The 27,185-nt window shown below is 40.3% G+C and overlaps 1 protein-coding gene across 2 annotated transcripts in view; it reads right to left on the bottom strand.

Annotated features, from left to right (window-relative positions):
- LOC117294465 overlaps window positions 1–27,185 on the bottom strand; it is a 114,739-nt gene that overhangs the window by 10,617 nt on the left and 76,937 nt on the right. For both annotated transcript variants that reach the window (XM_033776877.1, XM_033776878.1), the window contains 7 exons: window positions 26,632–26,814; window positions 16,319–16,477; window positions 6,302–8,449; window positions 3,580–3,664; window positions 1,753–1,942; window positions 1,127–1,341; window positions 406–558 (listed from right to left, as the gene is read on the bottom strand). In XM_033776877.1, the coding sequence (XP_033632768.1) occupies window positions 406–558; window positions 1,127–1,341; window positions 1,753–1,942; window positions 3,580–3,664; window positions 6,302–8,449; window positions 16,319–16,477; window positions 26,632–26,814 (3,133 nt within the window). The remainder of the gene's footprint in view (window positions 1–405; window positions 559–1,126; window positions 1,342–1,752; window positions 1,943–3,579; window positions 3,665–6,301; window positions 8,450–16,318; window positions 16,478–26,631; window positions 26,815–27,185) is intronic.

A 27,185-nucleotide genomic window follows, 5' to 3' on the forward strand; every position in this document is an offset into this window, starting at 1 on the left:
CTTTCTGTATTAATGTATATACTAAGTGCCTTGAGTACCTTGTTGTTAGATACATGCGCTATGTAAGACTTCGATATCACAGCCTAAGCCAACTTGGTGTGCATTGTGGCGCCTGTAACCAATTATACAGACGCCACAATGCAACAGGTTGACCTGTTTCGATAGTTGGCCAGTGATTATCCAATGGCCAATTCAACTGAAATAGTTTTGGTTATGACTGCCAAAACGTACCCTTGATGTCTTGTCATTTTGAACCCCCAAAGCCCAAAACACAGTGCTACAGAAGTAAATAAAAAAAAACATGACTTATAACATCTAGAGAAAAGCTATTTTGTTTTCCAGTCCGACTTGAAAAATTCTTAATTCAGAAAAAAACCAAGTCTGAAATTTTGGGGGTAAACTTACCTTTGGTGACGGGGTTCTTCTTTTGCTTGTAGCAATCTAAACACACCACAAAGCCACACTTTGGACAGGTCCAATGAATGTTGAATAACGTCGTGTCGCACGTATCGCACATCTCCCTTACACCTGTCACGGCTCTCTTCCACGCTATCTTGTCTGTAGATTAAATAAATACAAAACATTTCAGGCAAAGGTTACAGACAAGTCTTTGTTTCTCTCTTAACTTTTAGACCCTTTAGATGTAATTTTACTTCCAACATGGCAAGCAAGCAGACATCAGCTATGTGTGACCTTGGAGCCAGGGGGTCAATACCAAACTGGACCTCAATTGAACAACAATCTCTCTTAACAGTAGTCCGCTGGCCAAATTTCAGTTAAAACACGAGAGGACTAGTCAAAAGTTGTGTGCTTTCACACGCTTGATTTCGAGACCTCAAATTCTAATTCTGAGGTCTCGAAATCAAATTCGTGGAAAATTACTTTTTTCTCGAAAACTACTTTACTTCAGAGGGAGCCAGTTCTGTCAATGTTTTATACTGTCAACCTCTCCCCATTACTCGTCACCAAGAAAGGTTTTATGATAATAATTATTTTGAGTAATTACCAATAGTGTCCACTGCCTTTAAATGATTAGTAAACTGATCCAGCTGGCCAGTCAATAAACAGGTAGTGGTGAACCCCGATGAACCCATGATGCTTCGACTTAAAAAAAAAAAAGACTGACCTGGTGTTGAGCTCCAAGACTGGGCCTGATGCTCTTGCTCCACAAGCTCACAGAACTGATCCCCGACCTTCTTCAAGATGTACTTGGACGTCTCGATGTCTAGTTGGCAATCAGCATCGGGGCAAGGCAACCATGGGGTCAGATCTTCCGGTTGACAATGGCTCGGCTCCGAGAAACCAGCTATAGTCAGGTTACCGTTCTTGGAATATCGCAATCTGTAAGGACAAGAAACGAGAAAAATATTTATAAAGAGAAGTCACTTCGATTCACTAAAGCTTAAGTAGTTTATGAAAAATGAGTGAAACAAGTCACACAAATAAGTTTTGTCTCACTGAGAGGAAAAATACTTTAGCATGTAAAACAGAATTACCAGTTATGGTAATATACCATCTGCTGAATACGCTTTACATGCTAAAATGGAGACGAAAATTAATTTTGTGACATTGTTTTACTCATTTTTCATAAACTACAGCACCTCAGCAAGTAATATTTTAAGGTAAGCTTACTTCTATCCTTATCTTTGAATGATTTAAGTTTAATGTGAATCTGTGGACATTGTGCTTTGTGCTACATAAAGTACCCAAATACTTTAAAATTGAATATATTTAAATTCAAAAATATCTTACCTTCTAAATGCATAGAACCGGCAGAAAATATTCATCTTGGACTGTTTAGAGCTGGGTTTCATGCGACACTCCCTGCACTTCATCAGGCTGGGCGTTACGGCGCAGCAGGCCCCATCCTGCAAGAACGGCTCGCCAGATTTCTTCAGCTTGGCGATGGAGGGTTTGATAAGGGCACGGGACACGTTGAGGGCTGTGGGTTGGCAAGAGGAATCATAGCATGAGTTGAATTGAACTTAATTTTATTAAAATTTACAATCTTCATGACCAGAATCTCCAGGAACTTTTGAGGCTCAGTGGTGGTGGAAGATTTATCATAAACAAAATTTAATACAAAATATGCAGCCAGTAGGTACAGGTTTAAGATTAACACAAATAAAACAACAGCAGTGTTCTCCCTTAACAGTGGTTCAAATGCCAGTTAAAGGCAGAGGACACTATTGGTAATTACTCAAAATAGTTATTAGCCTAAAACCCTACTTGGTAACGAGTAATGGGGAGCTGTTGATAGTGTAATAAAACATTGTGAGAAACGGCTCCCTCTGAAGTAATGTAGTTTTCAAGAGTAATTTTTTCCACGAATTTGATTTAGAGACCTCAGATTTAGAACCCGAAATCAAGCATCTGAAAGCACACAACTGCTTGTGACAAGGGTGTTTTTTCTTCCATTATTATAACTCGCAACTTCGACGACCAATTGAGTTAAAATTTTCACAGGTTTGTTACTTTATGCATATGTTGTGATACAGCAAGTGAGAAGACTGGTCTTTGACAATTACCAATAGTGTCCAGTGTCTTTAAAACAACTTTTTGGTCCAGCTGGCTTGCTCTGTGTTGAAAAGCATCCCTATTTCATTTTAAATATTGACAAGTAAAACTGCTGCCAGCTAAAAATAATACAGGTCTGAAAACAAAAACAAAAACTAGACTATTTCAAAAATTCGGGATAATACATCAATGGTTTCTGGAAGAGTAGAATCATTAAAAAAAAAAAAAATAGCTCAATTATTAACAATCGATGAGCTTTCGGACAAAGTTTATTTTTTACAACAATCAACAATCCAGATGAAGTTATTAAATGAATAAATTTTTTTTATTATTTTATTTTCAATGATCACTGTCCACCTTTCAATGCACTGTAGCGTGTACCCATAATAAATACATGCGCATACATACAATGGCCTTGTTATCAAATCGAATTTTCAATACAAGCGTACCGCAGAGGGAGAGACAGTTGTTGTTTGTAATGATTTACAGGGTTGATCAAGCCAATACATGACAAATGTAGGCCACGAGACAGTCCCGTTACTGCCCTAATGAGTTGCATAGATCAGAATGACCTTGTACGGTATTCAGCATGCTCCACGCATCTCTCTGGCCTTAAAGGCACTGGACACCATTGGTAATTGTCAACGACACAGTGTTCTCACTTGGTGTATCCCAACATATGCATAAATAATAAACCTGTAAAAATTTTGGCACAAATGGTCATTGAAGTTGCAAGAGCCTAATGAAAGAAAAAACTCCCTTGTTGCATAAGTTTGTGTGATTTCAGATGCTTAAGAACATGCTTTAGCTGAAATCCTTTAAAAATATTTTAGTGACAAAATACCTCTTTCTCAAAAACTATGTTACTTCAGAGGGCGCAGTTTCTCACAATATTTTATAGTATCAACAGCTCTCTATTGCTCATTACCAAGTAAGTTTTTATGCTAATATATATTTTAAGTATTTACTGAACACGTACAGTGCCTTTAAACCTATGTTAGCCCTAAACACAACTGATTGTATTGGTTTTTGCGGATAGGTTCTTTTGGTTGTTTTACCCACCGTCAAATTTGTCCTTCTCCTTGCGTGCTCTCGTTACGATGCGCTTCTTAGGGGCTTGAATAAAACGGTCCATTATTGCTGGTAGCTGGAAGTGGAAGACAAAGCACAGATATTAATGCATTAAGAACAATGGTTAATCTAAGGTAATGGAAAAGGGCAAGAGTATTCAGCCATAAATCATGAGGAAAAGCTCCTATAACTGTCAGTTAAAGTTATTTCAAGATCAAGCATTTTACTTTGAAATATTTCACTACTTAACAAAGGTTTACAGAGCAGAATCTTTAGATTCCAGTCGATATTAAAAAACTAATCTGTTCTCTTCTAGCCCATAAATTTCCCACTTTGTCGCATTCTTTAGTGGCGCATTGTGTAATTGAAAAATATTAGTATCAGATACTTATTTTTTCACTGCATGGATTGTTCCAGTGAAATATAAAAAAATAAATTGAAACATTAAAAAAAAAAAGTGCGTTGTATCAGGGAATATTTACAACAACCTTTAAACAAAATTATTTTGATTTGAGTGTTGGAACTCTCTATTACTCAAATGTATTCAGGGAGCAATAGATTAATTTCAACAGTTAAAGAGGTGTGTTATAAAAATGACAAATTAATCAATAATAAATGATATGGAGAAGGAAATAAAACAAAACAAAACAACATAATTTTGGTCGAAAACTCTGCGTTACTTTTTCACTGCCATGCTATGTAAACAGGTGAGGTTCAGAAATGAACTCACTTGAAACTTGACCTAGAAATGTTGAAAATAGAAACAATTTACAGTATTCCAGGACAGTTGTCTTGATTGCCTGAATCCCAAGCCGACATAAAAAGTCTCTAGGTTTGGGGGGGTGAAAACATCAGTTTAATAGCAGCGCAGGTAAAAAGAAAACAGAGATCACCATCTGTTACACCACATCATCCCAAACCAAAGTTGATTTACTCCAATTTCAATCCCGCATTCACTACACATCAATCACATTACTACAACATCAACATAAAGGATGAAGGTTGACAAAATAACCCGGCATATATAATCATGAGCGCAACCACCACCCCCCCCCCCCAACCCCTCTCCTAATAAAAAATCAGCAACCTGAAAACCTGCTCAACAAGAAGTAGGTCAAACAGAGACTTGATTAAATTCTTGACCCAGTATTTGTAGATGGAGAGTAGAAGTCTCCAGTGCTTTCCCCAATAGCTGGGACACATCATGACATCACCTGAGAGGGGAAAAAAGAACCTCACAGGGTCCGCATTGGCCTCAACGTTGACAGATAAGTCTGATGGTTCAATCTAACCCCTTAGAATAGAGAGAGAGGAGAGGGTGGAGGAGGGGGGGTGTTCTAGTCACATGCCGAGCTCCCTAATTAAATAATTTACCGAATGACCTGACGACAACTTTCGCTTCACAATGGCGTGACCACCAGCATGAAATGAAGGTATTGTGCTGGAAAGAGCCCTTTGTGCCTTTGTTCACTTTTTTTTTTTTTTTTTTTTTTTTTTTTGCAAGCATGGACGGAGACCACTTGCTATTCCGAGTGGTGGTGTGTGTGCATGTAAACATCCGGCTTAGAGGAATATTGGATAAATTGACCTACAACCAGCCTCCCTGTGTAAGCGTGCGTGGTCTTGCTTCTCATTGGAATTTCAATCTGGGCTTTACGACACACGACCCATTTTTTCATGGTGGGATGAATAATTTCTTTCTTTTTTCCCCCCCTTTTTTAATGAAAATTTTCAAGCTCGAATTAATAGTTCACTGATTTTATCACGCACACAAAATTGATTGAATAATATTTTTTCGTTCGTTTTTTCTTGTCACTTGGTGGCATGAACAGAGACACGATATGTGCTTGATTAGGTAACCCTTCAGATATTTATTATCAATGTGACATGCACTTCTCTGTTGAGGAAATTAATTTTTGTTGGGGGTAGATTTGACGGACTTTAATGGTGACTAAAAGACGGTGGGTGCAAGAAAAACAGGGGGAGTGGTAAATGTAGAAAATGGTTATATTTAATAATGAGCCATGTTGGATTTGATAAAATGCCCTTCTTCAGTCACAATCTAATTTTAAATTACTCGTAGTGAAGCAGAAATTGCCATGTCATATGGTTCCGAGGCAAGCTTTTGCATCCTACCCTCCAGATCGACAAAGTCTAATATAAATATCCCTTGTGCAGAGCATTTCTTTGAGGTTTATGTCTGGGTATTCGTCAACTCTAAATGTAAGTGAGAAAAAGCAAAGCATAACTGGATGTACTCTCAGGCCTGTATGCTTTGTTTTTGAAATGGCAAAGGCATTCTCTCCTTAGTAAAGACGAATTTCAAATCCAACCTCAAATCCGACCTATTTCAACTTTTGCATTCTCTTGTTCTGTGTAATTTTCAGGTTTAAAGCATATCGAGATTTCTTGCAGTTATGTTTTGCACTACGTAAGATCATCATTATTGTTAACAATCGCCTGTTTCCGAAGAAGGAATTGAACCAGACTTCATTCTAATGTAACGTGCAAATGGCTCACTGCTGAGCTTGGAACAAATAGGCCTGGAATTTTACAGAGGCCTCGGCCTACATTGCCCTGGTCTTGGCCTTGGTGCCCCTTCAAAAGTTTCCCATAGACTTTACAATGGAAATGCCCTTTTCAAAATAAAAATGGCCTTGCCCCCTCAAAGATGAAATTCCAGGCCTGAATTCAGCGGAACTAGGATTCTTACCTTTAATTCATTAGTCCTCTCTCCCTCCGGTATCATGCCAAAGTTCTTGAAGCCATCGTAGTCGTTTTCCTCTTCCTTGTCCAACAGAGCATTGCCTCTCCCCTTGTTATGGTCCTTACTGCTGTCGTTGTTGTGTTTACTCTTGCGCTCGCCGGCTCCGCAGTGCTTCTTGCGTTCCCGGTGCTTCTTGACATGCTTGGACTCTCTACTCCGCTTGGCCCGACCTTTAGAGGTAGTGGAGCTGTCAGAGCAGGTGGACGAGTTGTCAAAGTCATAGACGTGATCGGGGACGCTGCTCTTTGGAATGTCTGCAAGGGTGACGGCACTGAGGGGCTTGTTGTCGCCAGTCCGATTGTTCAGGAAGCCGGCCTGTTGCATATGGCCATTGGGTATGGACTGGGCTACTCTCTCCTTGGTCTGGGAGTCGAGCATTTTAAGAGAGTCACTGTTGGGTGTTTTAACACCAAGCTCGTACAGTTTGCGCTCTGTTAGAGTACTGGTAGTGCCGCTGGACGGGATGAATGTAGAGGTATGACTGTCCTCTGAATGACGCTGTAGCCAAGCCTTCTTCAGATTCACATGGCCTCCTGATCGGTTGGGCGAGGCCGTTTTGACGCTCCGACCGTCGGAGGACTCACTGCCTGTTGCCTTAGGGGAGCATGATCTGGTACTATCACTGTCTGACATAGCTCCATTATTAAACCTATCACCTAGAAATGGCATAGGGGCGTTGGGATCCAGACCCAGGCGGTACTGATCTACCTTCTCAATTTTGAGTTCGACATTTTCATTGTTCCTGGCAGCCTCGCGACTCTGAGCTTCAGCAGCTGAGCCTCCCGTTATCTGACTGTTGCGCGCGTCCATGACAAAAGTTTTGTAATAATCGCCAAAGTAGGCTCCACTCTGTTTTTGCTCCTCTGTGTTCGAGTTCAAAGCTGTACTTGCTTCCTCTCCGGCTTCGGGTTTGCCTTTGACTTTGGGACGCTTACGGTTCGCATTCCCGCCTGATCCACCGGATTTGCGTTTTCCAGCGGGCGTCTCCGCATTTCTGGCTCCATCCGGTGACTGCTGGTAATCGCCCTGGCGGTTGACATCATTGGGTCTTAAGGCAGACATTAAGAGTGAGGTCTGTCCGGTTGGCACGGTGTAAGGGGAATGGGTTGTTGTCGACTGAGGGTAACCCGACGGGGACTTGCCGGATTTCTGCAATTCAATTGGCTGTAGAGCAGCAGCAGAGAGTTGCTGCGGAGTTTGCACGCGCAGCGGGGATTGGGGTTGTAGGCCACTGTTCCGATTCGAATTCGCCATACTTTGACCCGGCTGACCGTGCAGAGGAGGTGGCTTCCCTATTGAGCTATGAGTGATGACCGGCACATTGTGGGCGTTATCGCCAACTCGTAGATCCATACCCTCCTTGGCATACACCGGTTTGCCTGCCTGGGAGGCTGGATGCTGACTGGAACCTCCGGCAACCGTGTACATTGGTGGACGCCCTGAATAATCTCTAGCCTGAATAACACTCGTTATATGGGGTCCTGCTTCTCCGCCTTTGATGGGGTCCGGGTCTCTCCTCAGAGGCGGGGGTGTGGGGATATCCTTCCTGGATGCAGCTGCTGCTTTGACGGGCAACCCAGAGGTTATGCTCCCCGTCCGCAGCGGGTCTGCAGTTCTCGTTAAATACGCAATGTTTTGCTTGCTATCAAGCGGCGATTTATCCCCTTCCAGTCCAGTCTTTTCTGCATTACTACCGCTAGTCATAGCATGCCTGAACGGTTGGTACCCGACCAGAGATTCACTCTTGACATGGAAGGCAGGAATGTGCTTGGACTGCTCAGTTCTTATCGGTACTCCTGAACGGGAGTCCTCGTACCTTACGGGCGCCGTCCCGTAGTACGGCACCTGGCCCTCTTGCTTGGGTGTGGGCTGGTAGACCTTAAACCCGTGGCCTTCTCTGCCACGACTCTCGTCTGTTTTCATTTTCAGGTCGATAGCTGTGTTGTGGTCCTTCTCCAGTCTCTGCAGTCTCTCACTCTCCGAGGTGCGGGCGAGGTAAGCCTTGTGGTAGAGTTGGTCCTCATGGAGGCGGGCTTGGCTATCCGATGAGTGCATCTTCAAGTAGCGGTCTCTCTCCATCTGACTCAGCGAGTGCTGGAAAACCAAAAGTAGAAACAAGATGTCATTTATAAAATAGTTCTACACTGGCTTGCCATTCATACTTCTCAAACGGTTTTAACAAATGAACATTTTAAGCGAGTCAGCACCCACTGTGCTTGTGAATTAATCAGCAATCTCCAAAAATGCAAAACTCTCATTTCTACATGGCTGGCTAACCCGCTGATGGGTACACACTTATTAACATATTAAACAATACAAATGCCTTCAAAATTTCGGCCCTGCCAAAAAACAATCAACAAATTAGACTGAGGAAACTCAGGAAACTGATGCATACACAGTTAACATTTACAAAATTACGAACATTTATTTGATAAAATTGGCAACTGTAAAATCAAAATTCCAAGGAAACACTACACTACTCTAGAAATGCATTCCACTGTACTTCCTTCCCGCCCGTCACTTCATGTTTTTCCTTCAGAAGAACTATATGTAAATGGAACAGCTTTAAACAAAATCCTGACAGCACATAATTATTCCTGAACGGATTTGTCTGTTTGATTTGTCGGTCGTGGAACCACCGTGAGTTCCCCATGATTCAGACCGGGCCTGCGAGGCAAGCCGGGGCATACAACATGTAAGATGAGAGCGCCTGGCAGTGCTCCCTTAAGCTCCAACTCTAAATCACAGCATGGCGGATTACCGATGTCATGGGGTAATGAGATGGTAACATGATCACAATGCTGGTATCAAATCACACTAGGTCTTCAGGACACAGGGGAATGAATGCATAGGGGCAATACGAGGGTGAGAGAGAACACGTGATTCTGAGTCCGCTTGGTGGAGCAGCTCGACTGACTAAACACCGCTCAACTTCTCACCACAAAACCCTCTGCAAAGTGAGTGGGATTTGAAACTTTGCATGGTGAAAATACACCGCTCAACTTCTCACCACAAAACCCTCTGCAAAGTGAGTGGGATTTGAAACTTTGCATGGTGAAAATACAACGCTCAACTTCTCACCACAAAACCCGCTGCAAAGTGAGTGGGATTTGAAACTTTGCATGGTGAAAATACAACGCTCAACTTCTCACCACAAAACCCGCTGCAAAGTGAGTGGGATTTGAAACTTTGCATGGGGAAAATACGATATATAGAAAGGTTTGCGGTAGCAACATGTAATGCTAATCTCTAAATGAGTACGGGTGGTTCTGCATAGTGGTTTTTTAAAACATTTTTTCTTTAAGGATTTTGTTGATGAGAAACATCCCCTTATCAAATTAGTTTTGCAGCTGGCAAATTGATGTTTGTTATTTTTTATCTCCTGAAAACATGAAGGAGTGTTTTGAAAATGAGGTGAAGGTTAACAAATGACAGTTAGCAATAATCAGTCTCTATATACAAAATTTATGAAGGTCTATACGTTACAGGGCCCAATTTCATAAAGCCTGTAAGCACAAAAACTTGCTAAGCACAAAAACAGTCTTGCTCAGAAGCGACAGTTTACCAGCCAAAATTACAATAAGTGTGCATTTGGTGACTGATGCCCCACTTAATACTTTTTGAAATTTGTATTATCTGCTTAACAGCTTTACAAAATGTTGCTTATAGCATAGGAAGGTACAACTTTGGTCTCAACTAGCACAAGATTCACTTTCTATAAAAAGATAATTCACGCAAGATTCTGTAGTGCTTGCCAGATAAAAAGTGGGCGGAGGAGGAAAAAAATAAAAAAAAAGGGTCGAGTATGTTTTTTCTGTGACAATCCAATCCACAAGTATTGATTCATCTCTCTCACAAGGCGTCAGTGTGAACAGAGTTTACACCGTAAAGGGTGTTTATCCTGGCCACTGACAGCTGCAAGAAAACCCCCTCACATCTCCAACATCCTCCAAACCCCCTCGTACACACAATGAATGAAATCCCAGCAGGAAGGCAAAGAGAGACTCCTTGTTGAATAGTGTTAAAGGCACTGCTGTCGATTTCGCAAAACTCTTCCGAACTTAGGATTAATCTTGGGACTTACGACGAGTTAAGTTCTGTATCCATAGACGTTAGGGAGTATTTTACCCATCCCAAGTAAAGAAGAGTTAGTCGTCCTAACTGGACGATAGGATTAATCTCAGCATTTTGTCAAATCGGCTGCTGGACATGGTTGGTAAGTACTCAAACTATATATTAGCGTAAGAACATGTTTGGTAGTGAGCAACGGAGAGCTGTTGATAGTATAAAACATTGTCAGAAACAACTCCCTCTGAAGTAATGTAGTTTTTGAGAAAGGGGTGATTTCTCACTAAAAAATTTAAAGACTTCCGTGAAGCCTTTTAATATGCATCTGAAAGCACAAAACTTTGTGCAACAAGGGTGTTTTTTTTTTCTTTTTTTTTTTCTTCATAATTTACTTGCAACTTCGATGACCGATTGAGCCCAAATTTTCACAGGTTTGTTAATTTTATGCAGATAATGGTATACACCAAGTGAGCATACTGGTCTTTGACAATTACCTAACGTGTCCAGCCGTCGATTTCACCAAACTCTTCCTAATTTATGATTAAGTTAAGTTCGGTATCCATAGACGTTAGGACGCATGGAACCCATCCTTAGTTTTCTCCTGACTCGAGATACGATTAATCTTAGCGTTTCGTGAAATCAGCTGCAGTGCCTTTAAAGGCTGAAATACAAAGTGGTTGAAGGAATTGCTGAACATCAAGCCCCCCCCCCCCTTCATTGTCGTTTAGAGTCGCAGAGTGCTACACACCTCAGATAAGGCGGCAGACTGTCTGTGGCCGCCTCTCAAAAAACAAAACACTCGTTGTATTCACAGATCCATTAGTTACACAAAAATGTCCGTGCTCACCAGTGAGAAAAACTTCATAGAGAAAACAAACAGGTATTCAATTTCAGTTTTTTCTTTTTCTGAAGAAGAAAAAAATAAGAGGATTGGGCTTTGAATTTAAACTTCTTCTTTTCTTTATTGGGGGGGGGGGGGGGGGGGGAGGGGTCGGCGGTCACCACAGAGAGGAAAATTTCAGGAAGCAAATCATTACAAAAAGTCTGGTAATCATAATTTGGTTATGCTTAGCTATTTTTTGTGCTTAATTAATCAGCCCTGAGCCCAGTTTCACAGAGCTGCTAAACAGCCGATTTTGTGCTTACTGCTTACCGTAAGCACACGGAAAAGGCATGCTAACCTTGTGGTGCTTTCTGCACGAAATGAGTAACATCACAATGCAAATCCATGGTGAACGCACAAGACAGTCGCCTAATTTTCTTGCTAACTTGTGAAATACGCTTACACCTTCATTTCTGCTACAGTATAAGCGTGAAAATTTGCTTACTGTTAAGCACCGCTATGAAATCAGGCCCTGATGGGATTGGATCAAACAAACCCACATGACAAAATGTCTTTATCTCATCATAAATGCAAACCACATCCCCCCCCCCCTGCCCAAAACCCCCTGGAGTAAACCTAGCACAGACAGTGAAGCACCTAAGCCGTAACCCCCCATGGCATTCTAAGCACTTAAAAGATGTTGTCTTATCTGCTTGTCAGTGCTGTGCGGAGAGGCTTTCTTATTTTAGTCAAGGAGGTTTTGAGCATGGCAAGGTAAGTATGAGAAATCATAATCAAATCTACATAGCTAATCAGGACTGGAAGCTGTGCCAGACAAACCTATAAGAGGGGTGGTGCATTCAATATATTAACAGGCCTATAATTTCATGGAGGCCACAGCCTCTGTTGCTTTTGTCATGGCATTGAAAATTGTTTCAAATGGAAGTTCCCGCTAACCCGTGAAATACGCTTGCCGTAAGCACGGAATTCCCTGCTTACCGTAAGCGCCGATTCTGTGCTTACGGTAAGCAGAGCCATGAGATTGGGCCCTATATGCTCACTTGGTGTATCTCAACATATGCATAAAACAACATCTGTAAAATTTGAAAACCCGGTCTACAATCCAGAAGACACTCATAAGCACACGGATCTAAATGCTGACAATGTTTGGACAGATTCCGTCTACGGTCCTGCCCTTCCCCAAGTGACCACATTGCCCAATCAAGTCAACTGCCCTCACCATGTGACCAACCAATCAAATCCCCTCCCCTCCACCGTGACCAACATCACCCAATCAAGTCTCCTGCCCTCCCCCATGTGACCAACATCACCCAATCAAGTCTGAGATTGCTAGCAATGAACCGAAGCCTCCTATAAACATGGGGGACATGAGACCTTTTTCTCATCCATCACCATGAAGCAATTGATCTAGTCTCCATTGATTTCCATGTGATCCTGCCCTCATTCCCTCCTTAGGTTGTCTCTTTGTCCAGTGGCAGTAGAAGCTACTACTACTCTAGTAGACGACAGATCAACATGTCACTTGCCAACCCCCAGAGTCCCTGGGCCAATACGCACAAATACTAAAAGCACTGCCCACCAGTATCGACTTCTTAAAGGCTGTGTGCCATACTATCTTGTTAATGTCATATAAAAGTTTGTAATTAACAAATAACAAATAAACTGAAAATATACTTTATGTCTGCAGATGTTCACAATAAAACCAAGAAAACATCAAAAACTTCTATTTAAAAGGTGGTTGCACATTGCAAGGTGGTTGCATGTCAATGCAGGAAGAATGATCCTAAATGGGAAAGCTCAATCTAATGCATTACCCGGTAGCACTTCTCCGATTCAAATTTGTGGGCATAAAACTGTTATCTTTTGACATAACCTCATTACCTTGAAGTGAAACTTTCTCAAAATGCTTTATACTATCAAAAGCTGATTTATGCCTCTAACCAAAGATTTCTATTGCCATTTGTTTATAGAGTGATTAACACACTGTGTACATTCCCTTTCAGTAAAACTATTCAACAGGCTGCCACCATATTTGTCATGTTCCAAATGTTCAATTAGCAATATGGACTAGTGATTCTCCTCATACCAACAATGGGATCTGACTATTATGTTGCCCAATGGAAGCCTCATATTAGGTGAAAATTATTTAAAGGGGGGGGGGGGGAGGGGATAAAAACAAGATGACTGCACTGTGATGAAAGTCTACTGGGGATTTTTTTTAACCAATAAACAAAAGCAGTCAAATAATTCAGAATTATTTTACATAACCACATTATTTTAAATTAAACTTTTTTGTCTTATTTTGTTTCTTTTAAAGTAGGCCACACTATACATCCTAAATAATTATACCATAGAGAAAGATTATACCCAGGATGGGAGAAGAAGAAACTCGCTCCAGACAGACAGACAGACGCACAGCACGGCAGATGAGAAACGGTTCCTTCCGTCTATTGTATCCCCTTAGCCACCCGGGGAATCCTTAGCCGGAAATAATGAAGTCGCGAGGGATTTGGGCAAGAGTGCAGGAGACGGCATTATCACCATCTCTTTACAAATAAAAGCGAATTGATCACAACTCATCAATTCAGCGTCAACATGTTGTCGCGGATTCTGATCCCCCTTTTTTCCCTTTTTTTTTCCAAACTTAAAATCTCACCGGCCATTGTCTAGTCTTCCCTCAAAGCAAAGCTGACATTTAAAGGACTTTTTCAGATATTTTTGTATGTGTATAACCTTTACGGAACAAAAGAACTTGGAGAGAAAGGCGGGCACTGTCTACAGGGGGGGAAAGACGGATGAAGTTAAACAAACATTTATAGAAATATTAAAAACATCTTGTGAATTTTGTTCACCATTATAGACATCGATGACAATCATGTTGAAGAAGAGAAAAAAAATCCATCAACACTCTAACCACATTAGGATGTTCTCTCACACCCACCCTCCCCCCCCCCCAATCATTCTTCAAGGTTAGGGTTTGGGTACTTATGGTTCCAAACAACACAAAAACCTCCGCAGATTTACATAAAACAGACATGGTTTAAAGATAATGATGGTAGAAAGCTTGTCTTAAAATATTACTTGCTGAGGTGCTGTAGTTTTTGAGAATTGATACGAAAACTATTTTAGCATGTACAACGATTTTACATGACTCTCCTGAAAACATTGCTCTGAGATTTTTATATATTTTTTTTTCTTCGAAATATTGACGACTAATGAAGCTGCAACTTCTACAGGCAAATTAAATTACATAGGCCTACATCTTCATTCTCAGTGACTAGGGATTCATGTCACTCCCAAAAAATTTATCTACAAAAAGTATTCAAAACCCTTTAAAACTCACACTTTGTATTTTGTGCTTTTATGTCTGCCATGAGGACTTCAAGTGTTAATAAAACAGCATTGTCAAGTGCCCCCAAGAGTGTAGAGCAAGCACAACAACACAACCACCAGGTAAGTTACCACCAGGCAAGGGTACCCCCATCTCTCCAACATGAGATTAACACCAGGGATCGATAAATCGATCCCGAAACCCCCCACACCCCCTCCTCCTCCTCCCAGCACCCACCCCCTTAAGAAATATGTCTCCAATGTCATGGGAAGGTTGAGTTATAAAGCTTGAATCATGCATCATGTTTTGAAGGAGCTTGTGTGCGGCAGCGAGGTCTGATCGCATTTCAGACCAGCCCTCTCAATATTTAGGCCAATCTATTAGGCCTAGTACAAAATAAATAATGTTTAGCGTCCCCGTCCGCTTCCTTTTGTGAGGCAGCCTCTCTATTTCTCGTTTATTTTATGGGAAAACAACATTTCCCAAATTTCCCCCATACAAAGGATGAATTTAAATGATCTCATACAATTTTTTTTAAGCCAAGCCGATTGTCTTTAAAATGTGTCAGGCGACCATTTTGTGGAGGGAGGAAAAAAAAAAAAGGGGCCGCCTCCTACCTTTTTTGCAAAAAGGCAGGACGCTGAACATGTTTTTTATTTAACTTGGCCTTACTCCAGTGTGTGGCTCTGTGCCCCTCAGCTCATTGTAAACTATCTAGACCAAGCAATGCACGTCAGACTCGGGCCTGACACATTTTCTCTACCCCCCCCCCCCCCCCCCATTCAATGACATGAGGAAATCGGCCGGGATGATGTGTTTCTTAGTTGCTATAGGGACTCATATTCTTCTTCTCCATGGCACACCCAAGTCATGAGAGCAGACAGATGTTAGGAAAAGCACAATGAGGCCAAACCATCAAGATGATTCAGAAACTTCATCAACAAATGGAGAGACACGGGAGAGTACAGTGCTTCTAAATAGTCAGCAAAACAGATTGTCAAAACACTTAACACAACAATTGCCTAAGAATTAGAACACATCCTAAAATAAAAACATTTTTAGGCACAACAAAAACATTCACAAGGATGTTTTCAAAAGAACCTCAAGGAATATCAAGAAAACTAAATATAAAAGGCATTTATCAAAACCATTTGATGAACCACTTTTTAAAACGTATTTAACATTCAGCAGAGCTAATTACATTTTTTGTATCTGCCGGTAACTGAACGCGATTGACCACCTCGTTAGCTTGTACCAATGGCAGATTCCTGCAGGGCAGATTCATTACTGAAAGTGTAGCACTTGTTCGAGTAGTGGCTTATGTCAGTGCACTTTCGATGGTCCATTAGTACTACTCACAACATATGCAGTCTCTACCATTAATCTATACTAGCCCTTTGAAACAAGTCTAGTCATCAACTCAATGTGTATGGACACATACCAGACCTTTCTTATGGTGTAGCCTCCGTTCAAATTCACCCCCATTAGTACTACTCATAGCCTATAATGCAGTCTCTACCATTAATCTATAAGAGCTTTGAAATAAGTCTAGTCATCAACTCAATGTGTATGTATACATACCTGACCTTTCTCAGTTTGGAGTCTCCATTCAAGCTCACCCCATTAGTACTACTCATAGCCTATAATGCAGTCTCTACCATTAATCTATAAGCGCTTTGAAACAAGTCTAGTCATCAACTCAATGTGTATGGATACATACCTGTCCTTTGTCCGGTTGTAGTCTCCGTTCAAGCTCTCGCTCCCTCTGTTGCTGGAGTTGTTTCAACTCCTTGTCTCGCTGTAATCTCTGCCATTCCAGCTCTTTCTCTTCTCGTTCTCGCCTTGTCCTCTCCTCCGGGTCAAACTTGTCTGATGACAACTGAAAAAGCAACAAAATTTCAACCATCATTAAGCGTAATTCTCTGCTTTGCTTTTCCAATTTATTTTATTTTATTTTTTCTATTTTTTCCCCCGCCTTATGGCTGTTTATGTGTTCACCAAAAATGGTTATAATACAAAAAATGTGTTGTGAGAAACATTATTTTGGATTGTTATTAAAAAAAAAATTACAGAGAAGAAAAAAGAAAAGAAAAAAAGAAGAAGAAAGTTTCTCACTTCGCTAAATTTCCCCTCAAGCAAAGTCACACTAATTCCCTTTTTTATGCGACAGGTTTGTCTCATTCATTGGGGAGTTTAAGATTTAAGAGTTTAAGTTCAACAACTGGCATTTTGATTAACTTTGGATTTCTTTGAATAATCCTGCCGATGATCTCTCCAAAACTTAAATCAACTATTTATCCACTGCAAGAGTTTCCCTCATATTTGCATTTTAAAATCCAAAACACGTTTGACATATCAGTTATTATTTACACAAGCTTTTATCGTTTCAATAACAGTTTCACCGAAAAAATCCCTGAAGTAATGAAAGGAAATTAGGAGTGACCCTAAAGTTGAATCCCCAGATCTGTCTGCGTAAGTTAACAATTTGCATGAATTACTGCGTCCGTTAAACGAAAAATACAAGGGGCCACAGGTTCATTGCCAGATCACAGAATAATTGCCCAACCAAAGATTCATTGACCGATCACAGACTCATTGGCCAATCTCAGATTCATTGACCGATCACAGACTCATTGACCGATCACAGACTCATTGGCCAATCTCAGATCCATTGACCGATCACAGACTCATTGACCGATCACAGACTCATTGGCCAATCTCAGATCCATTGACCGATCACAGACTCATTGGCCAATCTCAGATTCATTGACCGATCACAGACTCATTGGCCAATCTCAGATCCATTGACCGATCACAAACTCATTGGCCAATCTCAGATTCATTGACCGATCACAGACTCATTGGCCAATCTCAGATCCATTGCCCTATCACACATTCAGTATCCCTCAGTTTACATTTGGTTTTCGGAACCGTTCGATTGTTTTCATCCTATATGAATAGGGTGGTCGTTTTTTTTTTGTTTTTTTTGTTTTTTTAGATATCGCTCAAAAACCAGAGCGGTTATGTTCACGCAGGAAGAATTATCCCTAATAGGAATACACTATTTGAGTAGCGTTACGTAGTAACCAGGTTTATATTGCCATGAATTTTAAAGGAACACGTTGCCTTGGATCGGTCGAGGTGGTCTTTGAAAAGCATTTGTAACCGTTTGTTATAAAATGCATATGGGTAGAAAGATGTTGTAAAAGTAGAATACAATGATCCACACAAACATGCCTCGAAATTGCAAAATTTTGACTCCCATAAATGGCCGACCATGTTAGTTCGCACAGTAAAAGGAAAACCTCTCAATTTCAAGGCAAATTTGTGTGGATCATTGTTTTCTACTTTTAAACCATCTTTCCGACCATATGCATTTTATTAAAAAAACGGTTACAAACGCTTTTTATAGACCAACTCGTCCGAACCAAGGCAACGTGTTCCTTTAAAGGCAGTGGACACTGTTGGTAATTGTCAAAGACTAGCCTTCACAGTTGGTGTATCTCAACATATGCATAAAATAACAAACCTGTGAAAATTTGAGCTCAATTGGTCGTCAAGGTTGCGAGATAATAATGAAAGAAGAAACCACCCTTGTCACACGAAGTTGTGTGCGTTTAGATGGTTGATTTCGAGACTAAACTTGAGGTCACGAAATCAAATACGTGGAAAATTACTTCTTTCTCCAAAACTATGGCACTTCAGAGGGAGCCGTTTCTCACAATGTGTTATACCACCAACCTCTCCCCATTACTTGTCACCAAGAAAGGTTTTATGCTAATAATTATGAGTAATTACCAATAGTGTCCACTGCCTTTAAGAGTGATAACCAAACAGATACCTTCCCTGTAAAAGCTTCCACATAAGCTAGTTTGATTTGGTATTTGATAGTCAAAGATACAAAGAGTTATTTCTCCCAAGGAATGTGGTTATGCTTGAATATAAAAAAAATATAAAAATAAACTTCTTGACTACCGAGTATAACTTTCATAAGAAACCCTCGGAGGTAACCCTTGTATGTCTGGCATGAAGAAAAAAGCAAAGAAAAAAAAATACATATAACATGAACACCATGAAAGAAAGTGAGGGGGATCAAAATGAGATAAAAATACGCTGAATCGGACTCATATTCAGTATTAGTGCACAAAGAGCCTGTGGTGACATTTGAGTGTGTAGAAAGCCGGCGCCAAACTGGGAATAATAATGCTCCAGCTTGCGCCTACATGTTCCTCTCATGACATTTCAAACATTCAGGCACTTGATGTGCATTGCTTAAAAGGAAGCCATAAAGACATAACACTCAGGCACTCATGTGCATTGCTATAAAGGAGGCCATAGAGACATATACAAATGCAGGTTTCATTTTAAAAGGTTGTAGCATCTTTTCGAGATATTGCTTAGCTATATCCACGTAGAAAGCATGTTGTAATTTTTATACACAATCTGTAACGTTCTCTCAGATTTCTCAGATTCAAATTTTTTGTTTCGTTGAGAAAAAAAAAAGATTTAATTTTCCATAGCCACATAACTTCAAAGTAAATGATTCTCAAAAAGCTTTATACTATCGAAAGCTGCTGAACTTTTAACCAAGTAAACTGTTATTGCCATTCATTTTCAAAAGTGATCACCAAACGTATACCATCCCTTTAAAATGATTCCTGACAACATGCTGATGATGTGCATGCAGCTTTGTAATTTTCTTAAGTGAATAAGAAAAAGGAGGGGAACACAACTCTGAACACATTATTTTCCAGTTTCCTAAACGCTTTTATAGACACGGGACACTATTGGTAATTGTCAAAGACCAGTCTTCTCACTTGGTATATCTGAACATAATGAAAGAAAAAACACCCTTGTCACACAAAGCTGTGTGTTTTCAGATGCTTGATTTCCAGACCTGAAAGTCTAATTCTGAGGTCTCAAAATTTGTGGAAAATTACTTCTTTCTAGAAAACTACGTTACTTCAGAGGGAGCCGTTTCTCACAATGTTTTACACTCCCCATTACTCGTTACCAAGTAAGGTTTTATGCTAATAATTCTTTTGAGTAATAACCAAGTGTCCACTGCCATTAAGAAGAACTAAAAAAAATAAAATCAGCTCATCAACTGAAAAGATGCACCCGTGCAAAAACACCCAACAGTAACAACAGTTTTCTCAGAATGTTTTATAATCTGCTTCAGCGGTTTGTTCAGTCCATTTATAGCACTATCGATTTTGCGTTTAGTTGAGAGAGAAAAATATGACAACAACACTCTCCCTGACCCCCTAAGACAAGCCAGGTAAATACATGTTGATACAGCTGCCTCCCCGCATGGCAATGAACACACCAAGGACAACAAGGCCTGCCTGTATAACCAGTTGACCAGTCAAAGTACATACTCTCCGAAATGCCCCGATAGCGATCTCTTTGACACACGTATGGGGGTTGGCAATTAATGTCATTAGTTAGGAACAACAAGGGGGGAAAAAGATGGGAATTACTCAGAATAATGTTTGGAAACTGCTTAAGTAATTTCATTATCATTTTGAACAGTGGGTGGATTGGCATTTCTTGCTAAAATAAATATTGACAAAATGACTATTTGATTGAAGTAAATCTATTTAAAATGAGATAAAAACTTGTTTTTAAAGTGATTAATCCTTCATTTACTAAGGGGCCTTGTCGAAATTCCCCAGCCGTTCTTTCTGCAGTTAGTCTGCAGGATATTGCAGACTTTTTAATCCCCTTCTAACAAAAGAGCCCCCTAGTAACGTCCTGGAGTTTTGCTGGAGAGCTTCATTACCATATGAATCAACATGAGTCCTTTGTTATTCAACTGTGCCTCTGTAGCTGGCCGCACAGAGTCTGCGGTCGGAACGGTGTATTTAAATGAGGGGCCCTCTGACGTAAACAATGGTCTTGGTTGAACTTTCGTGTTGATAACAAACTTGCTATGCAGGCCTACCCTGCAACCATGTGGCCGACATGCAAAAGTGTCAGAACATTTTGTTGAGCCTTGTTAAAACCATGTGTTGATGCTGTTGTTGTTGTTGTTGTTTTTGTTGTTGTTTATGAACTGTCGTTGGGAACATGACTTTAGGCTACCTTACCTTTAAATTGGCTTACGGGATTAAAAAGCTGTCGACCCGAAACATTTTTGTTTCGCTTCTTTATAAGTTAAACAATGTTGCAGTTTAGATTCTGCCTTCTGATCTTGAAACAGCAAGCTTTATTAATTTATTATTTTTAGTTGCTCCCATCCGCCAAAAATACTATATTTTGGGGGTTTGTTTAATTTGTTCGTTCAGTGTCTTTTTATTTTACTAATGATATTAGTCTGCTGAGCTTGCACATTTAACAAAGTCACTATGGAAAAGGGTAAATTTCGGTTATTCGTTTCCGCATTATACGTGAATAAGTGTACCGACGTTGCATACAAGTAATATTATTAATATTATTTTTTGGAGGGGCAGATGTTTTTTCCTGTCGTTTTTTTTTATGACACTCAGGATAGTATGGTTATTTCAATAGTGAATTTTGTTAATTTTACAGTTAAGTTGTTAAAACAAGAATTAAATAACAACATGATAATAAGGAGTCTCAGTCAATGATTCTGGTCAATAATGTGGCAGAGCGCGTACAAAGCAAAAATGTTGAAACGTTGTTATACTTTGTATCAAGTTACAACAAAGTGTAACAATTTTGTATGATAAGAACCCAAGTATTTACAATTGCGGCACATCTAAGGGAATTGTGGCGCCGCCGACTTTGGACATGGAGTGGCTGGCTTGTGGTTGAATTCTGGGTTTACTTTTAGATGGTCTTGATAGATCATTTTGGGGGACCGAACCCAAAACAGGCTAAACCCCGGTAAAACTTAACCCTGCCCAAGAAAATCTTGGTGTTAAAAAAACGAATCACCAAATTCCCCGGACTTAATTCCTAATAAAATTGTGAACGCTCGCCTGGTTTGTGAGTTTTTATGACAGTGGCTGGCTAGACTTTCATAACAAAAACATTAATGTCTTCATAATAGTATTTTGACTATTTATAGGTGGCGCAAAACTCCCCACAAAAGTACTCAAAAAACATCAAAACTAAATCACAGTAACATAATTATCCTTAACTTGCTGTTCATCCAAGCCAGGGTTTACTTAATTCTGTCATTTAAAAAAGACAGAAAATGTCAAGTTGCGCCGTCGTTGACGGCATCGTTGCCGCTTCCCGCTTGCCATTATTACCCATGAGAATGCGACTGGGCTGCCCTCCCCGCCCGTTGGATAACTCGACCGTTCGGACAACTCGACGGACGGTTTTTAAACCGTCAGCAACAATCTTTTGGGCAGAATTAATAAATGTGTATTCAGTTATATAAATATCAGTAAATCGTCTAATAGGGATATCCACAGGTCAAGCCATAATTTATTAGTTTTTTTACCGAAACGGAGGTCGACCGTTCAACCGTCGACTTATCTCTGGCCATCCATCGCGTTGTCTAAAAGTTGAGTTGTCTGAACCGTCGCGTTGTCTGTACGTTCGAGCTGTCTAAACCGACGAGTTATCTCAAAGTCGAGTTGTCTGAACCGTCGCGTTGCCTGTATGGTCGAGCTGTCTAAACTGACGAGTTGTCCGAATTGTCGAGTTGTCTTACTTCCGACAACACGTGCGTTATCCTGTATGATTAACTCACGTGGTCGACTGTTGTGGCGTTTTGATTATGTCCAAAAATGGGAACTAGAAGTAGCCGATCCTTTCTTCGTTATTCTCTTTCTGTGTTATGAGAGTAGATTTAGCTGTCATAAGGAATATAGATGATGTCAACTTCATCGTAAAACTTAAAGAATTTCGGCGGCGACTGCAAATGAGGAGATCAATCTGTATACGTGCAACTCCATCATCAAAGTCAACATAAACGGCCCCGCTCCCGCTGCTCTCTCGCTCGGCACTTACGATTTTTCGATGATCTATTTTTCATCACGATGTCTGAAAAAACATCTCCGAGTTATAAAAATGTGTAGTGTGAACACATCTTGCGCTGCTCCGTGTTAGTGTGGAACTGGATTAAATTTTTAGTCTCTGGGTTAAACAATTTTTTTTAGTGTGAAAGGAATCTCCAGGTCAGTTTTAATCCGTGTAGTTGGTGAACAGGACTGCCTGGTGTCTGAAGTTGATATTTTCTATGTTTGTATTTTTTTTAAACACATTAATTAATTAATTTAAAATCACAATTCATACTGTGTGCAACCGATCAAAATATCAAGGGTTATTTACCCAAATATTTTTTTTTTTACTTAATTTAAACTGACTAGTCATGGTAATTTACCTGCTTCTTAGTAATTGTATTGTATGTTTGCATAACGCTGTTACCATTTGTGTTTTTATGTTTGTAAATATGGCTGAATTAATAACAATAACATTACAACTTATAAATTAGGACACATGTCAAAGGCAAGTTGTAAATGATATTTGAAGAGAAAAAAAACTAAACAAAATATATATATATATATAAACGAAAGACAGTGCCATTAACTATTTCCACTGGGCAAAACGTGTGTATGAAAAAATAAATTCTGGTGGTTTTAATAAAGGAGAGAACAACATTTTTTTAAAACCGACTTGATATTTAAAAAGAAACAACATGAACCATTTGTTGGACCTAGATGAACGACGTTGATATTTGCTTAGCTAGCTACATGTATGCTATTTTACAGATGAGACTATTCTCCAACTTTCGAGAAAAACGCATCATTTTATAAACTGCAGTTTATTAAAATACAAAAGAGATGCAAACACTGATTTCCGGGGTGAAAAAGTAGCACATCATCAGTAAATGTTTGCCGCTGCATGCCCCCACAAACGTGAAAGTCATGAAGCCTTATAAAATCTGCGGGAAAGCACCTGTATTAATGCATGCGGTAAGGTTGCCTACACTGACGTCATTATAGGCAAATCTTGAGTGCGACGGTTTATGTGATAGAAGAGATGAGATTGGTACCTAAATAATATGAACGAAAACACGTGTGAATTCGCCGCTATCATACCACGCGTGCGTGAAGTTCATGCTGCCTGCTGATGATGATGATAACGGTCCCGTTATTTCTTGAATGCTTTTTCGACGCTGCATGTTATGAGAGCGAGATGGTAAGCTAGTGCGTCACGACAATGTTTTGGATTGAAAAAAAATAAAAAAAATAGATTACAGAAAAACACAACAGAAGTTTTTTGTTTAAGTTTTTAAAAGCAAAGAAAAAACATGCATGATCAAAAGAGTGTCGGAATTTGGTTATAACTTGTCGACCCGACACGCTATTTAATGCCTGGCTAGAACCCTAGGTGGAAGGGGAAACTTAATCATTGGCCTAGTAGGAGTAGTAGTACATCCATCTCTGTGTATTTGCCGGCATTTCTGAAAAGTTGATTGACATCCCTTGATCCTTTACCGTGTTCTAAAAGGAAATGTATCAACTGCACCTTTGCACAAAAGTTCTAAAGGAAAGATCAACAGATTCAGAACAACTGAAGATTACTTTTTGTTGAATAGTTATCCCTCTGTCCTTACTCTATGGTTATCCGGACGGTCTGCAGACTGGTCACAGATATTCAGTGCCTCATGTTTATTCATTAGCCTATTGACACTCCAACAATAGTGCCAACCCAGTGCACCTTATTAACTGTGCTGCGCTTGGCCGCACATGACCGTTCTGTCTGCACACTGTCTGCACTCCTTGGCAACACAGACTTGCCGGAATGGCTGCATACTTTCTGCAGAGGAACGGCTGGGGAATTTCGACAAGGCCCCTAATATAAACCTCCCCTTTCATGAAATAATTTTTTTGAAATTAAAGTTGTTGTCGGTTACTTTTTTTTGGGGGGGGGGGAGCACAGCATGGCAGAAAGTGCATGGGGAAAAAACTTCTCGACTGAAATTAAAACCAGACATTCGTCAAGGACAGCTCAGCCAAAACTGAGTCAACCCAAAAGTGCAAGTACCCCTTGTAAAAAAAAAAATCAAAACAAGCAATCTAGCCATCCGAATGGGACTCTTGATGCCCTGTCATATTTGCAAATTATCAGCTCAATCCCTTGTAACATTGCCAAGGAGTTGTCATCCACTAAAACTTCCCCTCTTCCCCCCCCCCCTCTCTCTCTCTCTCTCTCTCTCTCTCTCTCTCCGCTCTCGTAGTCTGACCAGGCCTACTGCTGACTGGTCCCCGCCATGGCTATGAGTTCGGCGGATACCCTCTGACCGACCTAGAGGCTTCATTCAGCCTTTAGAGGGGTTGGCAGTGATTACCGGCTAATTTACGCATAATCAAGAGTGACGCCAAGTGTAGGGAGGAACAGGAATGGGGCAATAGACGTTTGACTCCCTCAGCGTACCGTCTGACTCATAACCCGTTAAAGCTGGGGGTATGTCCTCATGCGGCTCACACACACACACACCGGACTGCTTCAGTTCAGTCTGCTTGAGTTCATGCAAACCAATAAAGAAATGTCACGATCCCATGAGATTATAAAATAAAAAACATTTACCCTGGGCAAACAAGTCGATACTGTAGGTGATATTTAAAAAAAAAAAAAAAAAAAATTGCTAATTCATTATTCACACAGCAAGTTTTTTCAACGACCTTTTCACAGACTTGTTTTTTTTTTTTGTCTTCTTTTTTTCCGGCAGGTAATTTCAGGAGAGTATTCATCGTCATTTCTTTATACATACATATCTACAGGCTATGCGAACATCTGTCAGAGGCAGGCAATAAATGACTCTTGTCACCAAGTTCGCTTGCAGGTGTTTTTCTCATATTCTCAAGTCGTCCTCTATAACCACCACCCCCCCCTCCCTCTTCTTAAATGTCACCATATACTCAGTGTGTGTACACAATCCACAAAGAGAACAAAAAATGGATTCTGCAGTTTCCTTGAATGCACATGCCCAATCCAATAAACAGACGACCTCATCAAAAAGCTCTAAACCCAGGGACTGTGCGACTTTCAAAAAATAAAATCACAAATTAAAACAGGTTGTAAGACACGAACCCCGCAAAGCAGCCTCTAAATACCCCACAACTGATTGATGGGTTACTGTTACTTTTAATGCGCTCCAGTGAAAAAAAAAAAGGCTGACAATATTTTTGCCATCTACTAATGGTGTCCGTGCGTGTGTCTTTAGTGCTCATCAAAATTGATAATTCTCACCGCCTCCTCCTACGCAGTACTAGGTACATCTTGAAAAAAGTTCCATTCCATGTTAATCCCCTCTAGGGCATTCTCCCTGTAGTATTCTGCCCCATTATGAACTACCCGTCTCCTTCTTCACGACTGCGACTCTTTGGCATCACAAAAATGAATAGATTGGTAGGGGGGGGGGGGATGAATTTACCATCAAAGCTAAAAGACCTTTCCGTCAGAACACGATGCTAATACCGGCGCCCATTTTATGTGCTTCTGTGAAACTTGAGATTTGTCTTAAAGACACCGCTTTAAATGATAGATGATGATATGGCTTATGTTGGGAAACGGAAACCTTGAGAAAATGAAATCCTGAACTCTTTAATTTAACCCTGCTGACGATACAAAACATTGACATGGATTTGGCAAAAAGAATATATACATTTAACTGATCTTAAAGATTAGAAATGTAAAAAAACTCTGATGTAAAATTGTACAGTTCTGGAGGTACAGACTCTGTAATTAAAAAAAAAAGGGAAAAAAAACCCCACTACACTGCAGGTTTGGACACAATGTGGACTATTTATTTCTCCCTTTTGGGCCCGTGTTACTATTGGAATATTGGAAAGAACACGGAGAAGTCAAGACATGCACACAAAAAAAGAGGAAAATGGCCCATCACACCTAATATTTGTAACGTGTTTTTTTTTAGTTATATATGGCACTGTTTTGAAAAGATAAAAGAGGAAAATCGGCTGATCGGCTGAAAAGTTGCATGCCTGGAGAATTTGAGACACACCTGAATTCAGAAAGATGAAAAAAACTAAGAAATCACATGGAGAAAAAAAAAGAATGGGCAATTAGTTAAGTATGTGAACGTACCTGTCTTTCGAGAGGATCCTTCATAACATGGCCTTCTCTCTTGGGTATCGCCGTCCCTGTGGTGATACTTCCCACTGAGCTAGTAGGAGAGGAGGTATTGAATGAAAACGGGACTTGAAGTTTACGCAGCGACTCCTGGAAGTGGCGCTGAACGAGGGCCTGCGCATCAGTTGGAGGGTATTCCTGAAATGACATTCGGTCAAAACAAAACAAAGCATTAGGTGAGGATTTCAACTACATTATGAACACTTTGCCAGACCTTGAATTACATTTTGAGAGGGCAGTGTCATTTTCGTTTTGCAAAGGGTACTTCCAGTAGAAACTCTTAGAGTCTATATGAAACTTTTGAGGGGGCACCAAGGCCCAGACCAGGGGCAACAGAGGCCATGGCCTTAGTGTAATTCCAGGCCTGCTTTGCAGCAATCTCTCTTGAACCTCCTGAGAGTGAATACACAGCAGGGTTTGGGCCAAAACCTGGAAATATGGTATCCAGTTTTTCCATAAATTTATTAACCAAAAGTTTGATTAACTGAAATTAGCACAATCAATTTTTG

Source organism: Asterias rubens, chromosome 9 (assembly GCF_902459465.1).
Source record: "Asterias rubens chromosome 9, eAstRub1.3, whole genome shotgun sequence".
NCBI classification, from domain to species: Eukaryota; Metazoa; Echinodermata; class Asteroidea; order Forcipulatida; family Asteriidae; genus Asterias; species Asterias rubens.